Source organism: Chionomys nivalis, chromosome 8 (genome assembly GCF_950005125.1).
Source record: "Chionomys nivalis chromosome 8, mChiNiv1.1, whole genome shotgun sequence".
Taxonomy (NCBI): Eukaryota; Metazoa; Chordata; class Mammalia; order Rodentia; family Cricetidae; genus Chionomys; species Chionomys nivalis.
In genome coordinates this window covers 62963673-62978358 of record NC_080093.1, presented here as the reverse complement: position 1 = coordinate 62978358, position 14686 = coordinate 62963673, and the positions used below count along the sequence as shown (strand labels likewise).

At 46.6% G+C, this 14686-nt stretch overlaps 1 protein-coding gene across 1 annotated transcript in view; it reads right to left on the bottom strand.

Annotated features, from left to right (window-relative positions):
• The window catches only part of Adam12 (ADAM metallopeptidase domain 12), a 312140-nt gene that overhangs the window by 90234 nt on the left and 207220 nt on the right, over positions 1-14686 (bottom strand). The window contains exons 5-6 of the mRNA XM_057779001.1: positions 14368-14444; positions 81-267 (exon numbers count right to left, since the gene is read on the bottom strand). Of these exons, the coding sequence (XP_057634984.1) occupies positions 81-267; positions 14368-14444 (264 nt within the window). The remainder of the gene's footprint in view (positions 1-80; positions 268-14367; positions 14445-14686) is intronic.

Below are 14686 nucleotides of genomic sequence, written 5' to 3'. Positions count from 1 at the left end.
GCTGCTCCAGACCTTCTAGGCCTGTGTGTCCCTTTCCTTCAGCCCTCCGCTCAAGAAGCATGAACTGAGGTTCCTCTTACCCTTCTTGACCACATTTGAGAGGGTTCAGGGGAGACAGCTTCCATGGTGAGACTGGAATGGTTATGATGTGATCCACACAAGCCCTGGATGCTCTTCATGTTCTCAGCTGGGACGAGTTTGTATCTGTCGGTGGTGTTCTTCATCGGCTCTAAGATGTAGGTCTTGTTTTCAAACACGATAAGCCCCCTGTTGAAAGGGAATACAAGTATTCATTTTAAGGATAGTTCCTTATTTATGATAAGAATAGATATTTAAAACGATTTATTTTTACTTTTACTTATGTCTGTATTGGTGTGTGTGTGTGTGTTCGCGTGCATGCACGCGCACTCACATGGAGACCAAAGGTGGATTTTAGAACTCTTGGGTCACTTTGCACCGTATTCTTTGAGGCAGGATCTCTCAATCAATCTCAGAGGTCACTGATGACCGGTCAGACTAGGCAGCTTGCTCCAGGTATCACATCTGTACACTTTGCAAGGCTAGAATTATAGCTGTTATGTCCACTGTGCATTTACTTGGGTTCTGGAGATCTGAACTCCAGTCTTCGTTCTTGCGCATCAAATGAAGAGCCCATTATAGACTCGAGGAACCCTGTGAGAGCCGCCCTGTCCTGTGGCTGGGCCAGGGCTACCTGGGCCCAGCAGCTCTGGGTTCGAGCCACAGCCCTACCACTTCCTAGCTACGCAAGCTTGTTTAGGCTCCTGAGCATCAGGAACTTGGTTTCTTCACCAAGCACCGTGTGGATAACAGTAACTTCCTGTCGTGACTGCTTCACTGATGGCCAAATTACTGTTGACATGGTGGCATCTCTCTTCCTCGGATGAGGACAGATCCACACATCAGGCTGCTGTTTGTGGGTCATTTCAAAGACTGACAGTTTGAGGTGAATCTTATACTCTGTGAATGGATCCTGCTCACAGGAATGCTGGCCCTCGGGGGCTCTCTGGTAGTCAATGCAGCATCTGTAAGATACACACCCTTCTGGGAACGACAATGACCAAATGGAACCCTGTGAGCCAACAGTTAGGCACAGAGTTTTAAAATACGTGGACAGAGCAACCCTGGGTAAGACAGTGTAGTTTAGAAGCCAGAGCGAACAATTGATTATAGTCAGGGAAGTAAAGAGAACGGGGGTGCCTCATCACTCCCCTATCAGCCCCCAGGATCCATTTGGCTAAAGCTCTAACAAACTTCCTATGCTATTGAACCCGGACTCGCTGTGGCCACAGATGCAGATTCCAGCAAACTCCAGCAGTTGACCGCAAACCAGGCGAAAGGGCCTTCTCCAGAAAACCTATAAAAGTTGTGTTAATAGAGATTTTATTGACTGGGTCCCCAGAGATTACCACTGGGACCCCATTAATGTCCCAGTGGGAACAGTGAGGCAGTGGGAGCCAAGTGCAAGCTCTAACCACTGCTTTGGGCCCTGCAGAGCCACCCCTGCTGAGGCCCTGCGAATCAAGCAAGGCAGCTGGATAGAAGTCACCTCAGCTAGCCCCAGTTCAAAGAACAGAGCCAAGCAGCTCATTAAGAAAACTCCACCCAGAGGTGGAGCTAGGAACTCACAGGAGAAGAACAGAGGATAGCTCAGAGCAGAACAAGGCAGGCAATGCAGGGGGCCTGCCTTGCAAGGCAAACCCCCAACATCCAGGCCATTGGCTGCGTTTCTCTTCTATCCTCACTGAGCTGTTAGCCCTCTCCCCACAGCTTCAGTTCCCCCCACCCCAACAGTGATGGTTCCTGCAGTCAGCATCAGGCCACAGCGAAGGGCTGGAGATAGATCCTGGCATCTGTAACACCAGTCCGATGGAGGGGAAGCTTGCCCATCATGACTCTACTCCAACCCGACGCTTCTGAACTATACTATACTATACTATACTATACTATACTATACTATACTATACTATACTATACTATACTATACTATACTATACTATACTATACTGCCCTTCCACTGAAAGAAGAGAGGTGGCCTGAAAATAATCAAAAACCTTAACTAACCATCTAACCTCACATGGGCAGATCCAAGTGCAAAGACAGAAGGAACATGGAATATCAGGACTGTGTGTCTTCTCCCAAATCAGCAAATCTAAAGTCGTGGCTCCTCATGAAAGGGACTCAGACAAAATGCTAGTCGCAAGAATTCAAAGGAATGATTATAAAGATGTTCAAACAATTTGGGAAGGGCACAAATATTTTCCAAGAGAGCACAAACAAACAGCTGATTAGATAAGAAAGGCAATCCGCTACTTGGAAACAGAAAGGAAAGAGACACTGAAGGAAACTCAACTGAAATGAAAAACACAATAGAGCCGATGAAAGTTCAGTGTAAAGCTTCACCACCGGAATAGCCCATGATGGAATGCAAGGGGCGGGAAGACAAAACAGAGCAAGCGGATCAGTCCATCAGGGCTAGGGAAAGATTTTTTTTTAAAAATATATACGAATGGAACATGCAAGAACTTGGGGACACACCACGAAGTGATAAAAATCAAAAATCATGGACACGAAAGGCGGAGAAGACTTTCAAGCCAAAGATGAAGCTATTTCTCAGAAGAAAATAACCATGGGAGAAAAAAAAAATCTCCAAATCTAGGGAGAGAGAAGCCGACCCAGATCCAAGAGGGACACGGAACACCAAACAGACAAGAGACTGGAGAAGGGGCTTCCTGTGTCAAATCACACTTTAAGAATGTACAGAACAAGGGAAGTACACGGAAAGCTTCCAAGGAGAAGGACCCGGACAGCAGGAAAGACAAGACTGTCAGAACAATTGCTGGCTTTTCAATTAAAACCTTAAATGCACAAAAGGCTCAGTGTGAGGTATTTCAAAACCTGAACAATCACAACTGCCAACCCAGATGACTGTAACCGGCAGAACTATCTCTGTAACTGAAGGTGATAAAGGCAGGCTAAAGGAACCCATGGTCATCAAACCACTCCTACAGAGAACACCGCGGGGAACCCTTGGGACTGAGGAGAAAGTAAACACATTCAAGAGGCTAGAGGAGCAAAATATAAATGATACTAAAAAGAAATTAAACCAAAGAGTACTAAGAAATCCTCAGACGCCATACAATCTACCAGAATGACGGGGGCACACACGCACCTGTCAGCGATAACTCTGTCTGTGGATAATCTCTGTTATCCCATCAAGAGTGCCAGACTCGAGGACCAGATTAGGGAGAAGAATTCTTATTTTGCTGCCTCCAAAATGCACCTTCTGCCCCAAAATAAACATCACCTCAGAATGAAAGGGTGAAAAACAAGTATCCCAAGCAAATGGAGCAAGGAGAAGCCGGTGTTGTTATCCTAATATCTGACAAGACAGACTGAGGCCAGTTCTCGTCAGAGGAGATAATGTCACTTCACACTGACCAAGAGAACCGTTCATCAAAAGAAAACATAATTTTAAATATGCGTGTCCCAAATGCAGGCTCAGGCCATTTCATAAAACAAGTCCTTCTAGATCTAAAGTCACAGAGTAACTCTAACTCGGCTGTGGGTGACTTCACTGTCTCACTGTCACCGTTAGACACACCAGTCAGGCTGGGATTAAATGACATCAACTGTTTTCTTCGAGTCTACCTAACGTTTTTGGGACAAGGCCTCTCAATGGCTCTGGAGTTTGCTGACTTGGTTGGATGGGCTGTCCAGAAAGCCCCAGGGATCCTTCTGTCCCCACTTCCCCAGCACTGGGACCATGGGCTAACACAGCTACAGGTGTCTTTTACATGGGTTTGGAGAACGAGCTCAGGTCCTCACACTTGCAAAGCCAGCCCTTTAGGAACTGAGAGCTCTCTCCAGATCATAGCTATTCTTGCTGGTCACCTTGCATACTCAAGCGCTACAGAGGGAAGAGGGCTAAGGGATTAGATGTCTCTTTGGGTTGAGCCTTAAATACACAGTGACTAACTCAGGACAGATCGGCGCTTCTTTTACCAACTTTGTTGGGGTGTCACAGGCAGTGGGAGGCACAGATCACTGCTAGGATGTTCGTCCTCTAAAAGAGAGGACAGCACCCAGGCATGGAGACGTTAGAAATCAGAAAGAGCTGTGGAGGATTTAAGAAGAATCAGTATTCCATGCCATGGCAGATAAAAAGATAGCTCCAGATAGCTGCCCCTCCCCCACCTCCCCTCAAGACAGTATCCATGAACATGTCTAGATCTATGACCCGGGCACACCTCTGGGCTACAACTATGAGGGGCAGCCCGCATCTCTTACACTGAACTGCTTCTTGAAATAAAGCTAACATTTCTAAGTTTGTAATGGGTGACTGGAATTTTTGCTCATTACTTTTGATTTTAGGAAGCCCAAATTAAGGGGGAAAAATAAACTTAAAAAAACAAAGCAAACAAGAAAGACAAAGTAGAAAGAAAGATGATTGAAGGGCAAATACAGCTCCTTTGCACTGTACCATACGTTATCAGCTGTTTTCTGCAATTCTTACCCACCCAGTCAGCTGGGGACACAGAATGAAGCATGGCATCATGCTCTCATCATGAGAGAAGCCAATCGCTGAAAGGTATTTTTTTTTTCTACTTAATGGAAAGTTCTAGAAATTGTTACTTGGTCATAAAAATGTTCTCATATCTCCTTTTATCTTTTAAGTCATCCAAAGGCCAGATGTTGAGAAACAAGGGTGAAGGCCTCCCCTTTGCTCCACACAGTTGGCAGCCCACAATACAGCATAATTAAATAATTGCTTTGGACTATCTTGGGTATAATTAATCATTTAGCTGTAAAGATCTCTGGAAAGAACAGTCCAAGTTTCAAGCACTCAAGGTTTCTGAGATATAAAAATGTGATGTTCTCACAGCCCTCCCTGGCCCCAAGTTAGATAAGGGAGGGAATTTGTTTTAGGGTAGATGTCATAAATGTTTGATTATAAACTTCAAGTTGGAAGAATCTCAGAGTAGAGAATTTGAGCCTAGCAGATTTTGAAAGTAGGGTTCTACCCTCTCCAGTATGCAAGGAGGAAAGGCCTAAGTCAAGACGATGTGTGAGTGCTTGGGAAAGATAGAGACTGTGGGTTCAGTCTCAGTGTACCCATCGCTGTGGTGGCCTTCATGCAGCTGAAGTTCCAGTCATCATTCCCAGCATCTAAGTTCCCAGGCAGCTCAAGGAAGATCTGGGGCTCCAATCCTGACCCATGCATCTGAGGCTTGTGTTCCTCGGTGCACCTCCACCCATTGCTATCAACACAGCTTAGAGAGGAATGAGACTCTCAGAACAGGGTCCCAAGGAGAGAAGCAGAAGGAGAAAAAGACAGACCAGAGAGATGAGTGGCTGCAGTGAAAATGGCCTTCCCTTCAGATGCCAAGTCTGGGGCTGGAGATGTTACACAGTTGGTGACATATTTGTCTAGCTTGCACGAGACTCTGGGCTCATTCCCTTCTTAGCACCATGTCATCTTGCGTAATACTTGCACTTGGGAGATGGAAGGTGAAGTTGGGCTTAAGGGGATCCTTAGTTCTATAGACAATTTGAAGCCAGCATTTGGCTACATGAGACCCTGTCAGAAACAAAACAGAATAAAACAAACAAATCCCACATAACAATGGAAATATTTAAAGTATTTTTATTTTCCCCTTGAATGGACATGAAGAGGAATTTATCAAACTGCTAAATTGGCTTTGTTAGGTTTCATTGGGGAAACACATCAGATCTATATTCCCTCAAGGTAAAGCTTTTGTGCTGAAAATTCAGATTTTAGTCCCTGAAGCAAGGGTGCACTGGGCAATAATGCAACTTAATGTTGTTATTTTTACCACTTGCTTGTTAGTCCCGGGCAAGCAGGAATGTGGCACATGGATCTTGACTCCCTGCAATAAGACGGCAAGGAGGAAATACAGATTGTCTCTGCATGTTCAGTGCCAACACCGCTAACAGCATTTCCTGAGGAAGAACGTTTAGTCTCTGTATCATGCTGTCAATCATGAGACAGAAATGCAGCTGGCATGAAATTTCATTTCAATCCCCTTTTCTGGAAGGGCTCATGGGTAAAAGTAATATCCTCTCTCATGTATGTTTGATAAGCTGCGATGGCAGCAATATTAGCTAATATTAGCATAGGCTTATTTTCAGAACCAACTCCCATGTGCATATCTCATGCACAAGCAAAACAAGCATTCATTGCCATGACTGCCACAACCATGTGCCAAGTACTGAGTTAGGCACAAAGCCAGCCAGCCTATGGCTCCTGCTTCAGATGTACTGTGCCACCAGGGTGAGGTGCATGGCAAAAGATGCTGAAGATAAAACTATTACAAAGCGTTTAAAAATAGTTATTTGCAGGCTGAGTATCCTTAGTCAGAAAGCCCCAAATCCTAAATGTGGGCAGATCAGAAACACTGCTGGTCCCAGGTATTTAAAAATATATTTATTTATTTTTGTTTTATGTGTATGGATATTTTGCCTGCACATATGTCTGCATGTAGTGCCCACAAAACCAGAAGAGGGAGCCTTATCCCCTGGAACTGGAGTTACAGACTGTTGTTAACCACCCTGTAGGTGCTGGGAACCAAACCTGCATTGCCTACAAGAGCCATAAGTGTTCTTAACCACTGAGCCACCTCTCCAGTCCCCTTTCCTCAGGCACTTTGGATCTCCAGGTTCTTGAGTGCATCGTCCTCGCTAGCATTTATAGAAATTCTGCAAAGTAGATGGCATAGACCCGTTTCACCAGTGAAATAATTCAAGTCCAAGGACACTCTGGGGGGTGGGTTACACAGAGATGTTTTAAGGGCTAAACTCTAGTACCTCTTAATGGATCATACTTAGAAGATGTAACTGAAACCATCTGTTAAAATGACCTTGTTCTGAGAGTGGGGTCTAACTCTGAGGACATGTCCTTACAAGAGACGGAAGGTAACACACAGGGGAAAAGATGAAGTGGAGATGGAGGCAGACATGTGGACTGACATATTCACAGCAAGAGGGGTGCCAGAGATCAACATAGGCCACTGGCAGCAAGAAGACAGGCCTACATGAGATAGATAGATGGTCAGATTTCTTCAGATATGTCAATTTGGTTTGTTAAATTGTAAACTATAATATTGTATCCACAGTTATTCTATAAGGGTTGTGTGTGTCTTGATTCCTAATTGCAGGTTATTATTTTGATTATGGTGGTTATGATGGTTGACGTCTTTACTGTCAACCTGACTGGATTTCACATGGGAGAGGAGTCACACTGGAAGGTGTTTCTGGAGATGTTTAACTGAGAAAAACCAACCCTAAACATGGGCGGCTGGTGGCGCCATTCCACAGGTCCGGGGGCCAGGCTGGGTATAAAGAACAAAAAGAGCAAGCAAGATGACTATAAGCATTTATCTCTCTCTGCCTCCTGATTATGGCTGCGCTGTGACTAGCTGCTCACGTCCCTGCTCTCATGGCTAGGGCTAATGTTTAGCCTCTCCTACCGTGATGGACTTCAGTCCTCAACTGTGAGCCCAGAGTGGCCCTTCCTCCCTTAAGTTGCTTTGATCAGGTAGTTTGTCATAGCCGTGAGAAAAGTAACTATGACAGTGGTCACCCTCATTCTAGCGAGGATGCTCATCAACTCTCCTTTGTGGAAAGCACTTGAAGACTATGTTCAAATTACATGAGGAAAGAAACCTCTTCTGCATTTAATACATAAAATTTGGTGTTATATATGTCATATTATACAATTAAAATCAAGACAAAAGTTTCAGGAGTATAATAATGTTTATACTTATTCAATAGGCACGAATAAACCTCCTATCCTGATAATTTAATTTTATTAGTTTTTGTGGTGTTGGGAATCAAACCCAGGGCCTTATGGATGCTAGGAGCTGCCACAGAGCTGCACCTCCAGTCCTTAACACTTTATTTAGTTGGTTTTCAATAGCCATCTTGTGCTGCCTCTCACATCTGAAGCCCTCTGCTAAGAGCTCCAGTCTGTGACCAAGGGGTAGATAGGTTGTGTCAGGAATGCTCCCCACACTGAAGGCTCTTACCTTAGAGCAGCAAGAGACAGAGAGAAGAATGGACACACAGGGTATGGGCAGGTATTTACAGAGGTCCAGTGGTGCTGTTGGGACTGAGATAAGTGAGCACACGCTGGTCTCATGGTTCAGGACAGAGCTAGACTCGATGGAGGTCTCATGGAAAGGTGCCCCTTTGATTTGACCTTGATGGGAGAGTGGACTTTGCAAAGGCCAACTAAGCGCAGGCAGAGGGGAAGCAGGGATGATATCAGCAAGACAGGCAGCTCCCTCAGGGAAGAAGACGCGGAGCTGGTCCAGGGCCAGGAAAGTCTTCAGTGAATAAAACGCTTATCATACAAGTATGAAGACCTGAGTCCAGATGCCCAGCACTGAGGAAAAGCTGGCTGTGGTAGTGTACATCTGTACCCCAGCCCTGAGGAGGTGGAGACAAGCGGATCCTGGGGCCTCACTCACCAGCTGGTCTAGCTGAACTGGTGACCTCCAGGCTCAGTGAGAGACGTTGCTTCAGAAAATATGGTAAAGAGCAATGGAAGACCCAATGCCCACCTCTGACTTCCACATGTCTGCCCACACCCATGTACATACACCACAGTACACGTGTACACATATACATACACACATGCACACACGTTTTCTAGCTCTAAATTGTACAAGAGGAGCAATTATGAATCTATGAATTGATCAGAGTTGGGTACAAGGGTGTACTTTGCCCATCATTATGGACAGATTGTGATATATACACTTGCACAGCTGCTTCTCTCTGAACTGATGACACTCACAGGCACTTCCGTGCCCTTGGGTCTTTATGTTTCCAGAATACCCCGTACTTAGCAGAAAGTTTATCCCTATTTTCTTTCTTCATGTCTTTCATGTTAGCCGCTATGGATAAATACAGTTTTTCTTTTTTTCTAGCCCTGATCGATTCTTCTGTCAGAGAGCTATAGATTGGATGCGGTGTTCTGCTTCTCGGCTTGAAAGATAAAGTTGGCGGCTTGGGTCTGTGATTTCTCTGTTAATGAGTGACTTGTGTTAGGGCGGCAAGAGGATGGGGTGGGGCTTAGGGACACAGTTGGTGACTGCACAACCTTCTTCAGTTCCCAGTTCTGGAGTCTGTGGCTGGGGCTGGGAGGTGGGTACTGATGCAGACACTGCTGTGTTTGGGTGACTTTGTTATATGGGGATTACCTGTATCCTTGTAGGGGTCTGTAGAGGTCTGGCAGTGTGTGGGAATAGACCTCTAGTGGACAGCCTAGGAAGGATGAAGGATGTGATGGCTGAGTGGCATAGGGGTTCCTGGGGCAGCTTGTCCCCTTAGGATGTGCTGTACAGTTGTTTTTCCTGGGCTGGGTATGATGACGACCATCAGTACCCCCTCATGGAGAAAGGGGAAGGTTCACAGGCCTCACAAGGCCTGAAGGCAGACAACAGAAGCCAAGTGTGGCATGTGTTTGTAATCCTAGCACTGGAGAGGCTGTGGCAAGAGAATCACAATTTCAAGCGAGCCTTGGCTACGAGTTCTAGGCCTGCCCGGGCTATATGAGGTCTTGTCCCAAGAAATCAAAGAGCAGTCTAGTGGTGGTGGCACAGCTCTTTAATCCCGGTACTTGTTAGGGAGAGGCAGAGGAGGCAGAGACAGAGGGGTAAAAGTCAGAGGAAGAGGAGGCAGAGGAGGCAGAGGCAGGTGGATCTCTGAGTTCAAGGCCAGCCTAGTCTATAGAGATAGTTCCAGGACAGCCAACAGTCAGGGGTACACAGAGAGACCTTGTCTTGACTGTCGCTGCCCCCCAAAAGAAAATAAAAGAGCAAATCAAAACAAGACAGGTAGACAATGGGCCATAGGTTAGGTAACTCTTCTATAGCCGCGTTCTCTAAGTAGTATGAAGGATTTCTCTGTGATGTACCTTTGAGTCATTCATGTGCCTGTAAGTAACCCCAGTACAGGATTGACAGGGATGGAAGCCTTTCTCAGCTCCATGGTTGTCTTCGCTATCTGGAGTGCAGAGATATTTCTTTACACCCCCTCACTTAGGAAAGGTTCCACATGAGAATCTTACTCTGGGAACCCCCAGTCCAGGAGTTCTAGATAGTTATTGTTACTGTTTCATAAGCCATTTTTCAAATTAAATGTGTACACCTTGATCTCTTTACTCATCTAGAATTTGATATCCTCACAGAAATCACCTGACCATTGGATGCCTCCATGGATTTCTGGTCCCAGTGTGTGGCATTCTCAGGATCCCCCACATTTGGACTAGAGCATCTCTCCATGTACCACTGTGATTGTCCCAGGGGTGGACTGCAACCCAGTCAGGACAGTTAGGATGCACTTGGAGGGTGTTTGCTGAACTTGGAAGAGAGGTCTTCATGCACCCCAACCCCTACCCCTCAGGATGTAAGCTTACCAAGACCAGCAGCTTCTTTGCCGCCAAAATATGATTCAATATGTCCCGATCAAAACAAAACTGTGCCCATTATGGTCTAAGTGCCTTTGCCTTGCACCCACAATCCATGCACCAAGTGTTAGTGTCCAATGTGGTAGTGCTAGGATGTGGGGCCTTTTGAGAGATGAGAAGTTCAGTTCAGGCCACGAGGACGGAGTCACGGGGACGGTTCACAGAAAGAACCAGCAGAGCTCGTGGTTCCGTTCACACAGGAGGAAGAAGTCATGGGAACACATATCAAGGTGGTGCCAACCAAAAGCCTGGAGTGAGCCCGCAGAAGTAAGCTTATCATGTCAGCAGCTTGACCCTAAACTCAGCCTCTGGAACTGGGAGAGGTCTGAGTCACCCACTCTGTACCATTTTGTGTGGTAGTTCAAGCTAAAACACTGTCTCGGGTTCTATTTAGGAATACATACATGCATATATACAATAACAATGAACGAAAATACAGGCCATGAATCTGAAGGAGAACATGCAGAGACTACGAGAGGGTTTAGAGGGAGGAGCAGTGGGGAGAAATGTCGTAATTAGTTATAATGCCAATAATAAAAAAAAGATTTAAAAAAGAAAAATCTTTTTAAAATTTAAAGCCAACCAAACAGACACTGCCTCAGAATAAATTAGCACAAAAGAAAGGAGAAGCTGTAGATAGAAAATCAACCCTGACTCCACTAGTTGAGATTTCAAGTCCAACCACCCCTGAAGTCCTCTGAACTTTTCAGTGGCCAGGGTCTCCCTTCCCGTCAGGTTGTTTGTAAAGCCAGCTTTTCCTTCTCCATACACATCGACTTTACCATGAAGTGGGAAGTCAGAAAGAGCCACTTTGAATAGATGGCTCTTGGACAATCAGGTGTGTCCTCTGGGCTCTAGAGAGACACAGCACTGCTATGTGGGCTTCCCTTTACAAGACACACGTGTCTGAGGGATGGCAAGTCTGGGAGTGCTGGAGCACCCGGGCCATGGATGGGGAACCAGAGTCAAAGTGTATCAGGTTGCCCTGGAGGCTGGGGTGGCTGCTCAGCACAGGGGGGTCACAGGAGAATGGAGCTCAGAGCGGATGAGCTGTCCAGTGTCCCCCCAGCTGGCTTGCTGCCTGATGACTGTGCATGTCTGGTCTCAGCCTGTCTACCCCATGCCCTGGTCACTTTCACTCCATATACTGCTTTTCCGGTTTCTGTGATCAGATACCCCACAAGAAAGCATCCTAAGATGGGAGTACTTATTCTGGCTCAGGGTTAGGGTACACTCTCATGGCAGATGGTGGGGGTAGCTGAGATCTGGGTGGATCAGGGAGCAGAAGGGGAGGTCATTGGGAAGCAGAGGAGGGTTATAAAATCAAGGCTTCTCCCACGCAGTGATTCACTTCTTGCAGCTGGGCTGCAACTCCAATGGCCCCCAAACCTCCCAAATCATCACCACCAGCTGGGGACCAAATGTTCCAACATATAAGCCTTGGAGAGGTGTGTCGTATCTCAAGGTCTCCAAACATACCTTGAGCAGACAAGGCGAACCCTCAGTTTGTTCCTGAGCTCTGTATACCTGTGTCTCTCCCGTGATCCTGATGCATTTTAGCCCTGGCCCCTGTACCTCCAAACTCTCTCTTGTATCCAACCTCATCCCCAGGCTCTTCTACTGTCCCCTCTGGTGTCACCTACCTCTAATGGCTCCCTTCTTTCTTTCCCAGCCATACCAGCCACATTGCTGCTCTGCCCAGAGCATGCGCTTGCGATTCCCTGCTTCCCACCAGAGCCTGTGCCCTGCCTTCATCTCCCCTTCATCTCGGACCATGTCTTCCCCTTCTGTCCTTTCTCAGCTTCACCCCTCTCCATAATCACTCGTGTCACTCACTCTCTGTCCCTTGCTCCCTCCTAGGTGGTGCTCTCCAAGGAATATAATTTATGTGCTGCTGAATCCCTAAGACCTAGAAGAGTACTGGGGATATGCTAGTATCCCAGGAATAAATGAAGAGCCAGAGAGAACTGAATGCACACAAGATACTGCCTTCCTCTCTCAGACCAACAGATGCCCTGAAGCTCAGTGGTGCTCCATCAATGCCATGTCAAAGATGTGTAAAACAATGCAATGCATCTGTGTGTGTGTGTACACATGCATGCTTGCTCATGCACATATGCATAATGACTGTACGTGTTTGTGTTTCTAGATATGATAAGTTCCAGACACAGACAGGATTAGCCGACAAGAACAGGGGTTACATGAACACTGTGACTTTTTAGGAAAAACATCTTGACCACATGTTCACATGTCATTATTCTTACCTGAGCAGGTCTAGATGGGGGTAAAGGAGAGGAACAGCTGTGAACACGGCCCTAGAGTTCAGTGACAAACATGTAGGAGACAATGAGATTTGCTGAACGCTGGGGAGGCTGTGAAGAAGTGAACCCCCACTTTGTGTCATGACAATCGAGGCAGCTCTTTGAAAAAGACGAAGACTCAGGAGTGTGACTAGTCCCAGGGAAAGAGCGTGTGCCCTCCCTGCCATACACTATGCCCTCTCTAGCCCTCACATGACTGCCAGTCAGTGCTAAGAACATCGCTGCCTAAAACTGAGAAAATGCAGAAAACAGCAAAACTCATGCCCCCATGTGCGCAAGGGGGAAAAATGAGATATGCGTGTAAAAAATAACCATGTAGAAGGTGAAGGAACAGATCAACCCTACATGAGCCAAAGAGAACACTGCATGGAATGACAGGGGGCCGCAGAGTGAGAGTGGGTGCTCTCTCTCTCTCTCTCTCTCTCTCTCTCTCTCTGTGTGTGTGTGTGTGTATGTTGAGGCTATGTTGTTTATTGCCTCTGTGTGTTTAGTAAACCATTTGTGGTGTGTATATGTGTGTGTGGTAGGCCGTTGATTGCATATTTATTGTATGCTTTATGCCATTTCTCTGTGTGTGAAGCCATGTTGAATTGTTCTGTGTCTGTACGCCGTGGTGTGTGTGGTGTCTCATTCTCCCCAAACCCTCACAGAACTCAGGAGACGGCAGTTACTGCAGACATACAAAGCACAGTCCCACCCTGTCATCGAAGCTGGAACATTTTCTAGGTTCTTCTCTGTCCTCCCTGCCCTGGAGCCCCTCTCCGGTGCCCTGGCCCAAGCCATTTAGGACTTTGAGGATACAAACCGATAGTTCACAACTCAATACACAGATCTAGTGGGGGGAAGAAAGGCAAGAGTGGAATTTATCAGACAAGCAGCTTTTCCAGTAAAAGCTTGCTGGTCGTGACTAGCTGGGTCATAGAAGGGCAAGGCTGAGAGTAGGCAATCCCAGGGTGATAAAAGGTCAGCATTACCTACCCTTACCCATAGTGAAACCCTGTCCAGGTAGGCCTGAAGTCAACTCCACTTGGTCAATGTTAAATTCTTTCTTTTCTTTCCCAGCAAGAGGGGGGGCTTAAATCTGTTTGGATTAAGCCAGCAGCTACGATGTTAATAAACAGTGCCCTATCTTTTAGCACTTGGAAGTTTGGAGCATCAGGGCCGTGAACACAGAGGATCGTTCATGCGATGCCTGTGTTCTTTCATTTTCTGGCAGTCTGGGAGACTGGGTCTGTGGCTTTGTGTAGTTAGGCATTTCCACCACTGAGCCATAGCATAGCCCCAGCCTCAGATCACGCTTGGGAGCCTAAACCCAGTTAGTTCCGTGGTTCTCAGGCCCCCAGCCCTACACCCTAGCCCAAGGAAAGAATTTAAAGAGGGGAAATGGAGGAGACACTAAGATGTTGGGTCAGCTGTGCCGTTGAGAGTAACTACACAGGCTGCCTCCCACTTTCCCAGGGTCTTCCAGTGAGTGCAGAGAGAAACGAGTTGTCTAAGGATGGTTAAACCGGAACGTCCATGGTCACGTCCACTTACCTGAGACCTGAGCAAGTGCTGAGGCTGACCATTGAGGCAGCATCTCCTTGCACGTGTCCGTGGTAGTAACAGTGATCCTGAAAGACAGAGAGGGGAAATCAGTTAACACATCTTTCTTCCAGCTAGGATAACCCAGGTTCCTCTAGTCCACACCCCTGTTGCTTTATTTATAGGACATGTCATACCATATTACATAGGTAGTCTTAATGTTTACTGCTAAGCCCAACGTGGCTTTCCAGGGCCTATGGTTAGCACATCAGACCTCCTTAGATTTTATCAGCAGGGTTCTGAGATGCCTGACTGGCCTCCAAGCTCACCT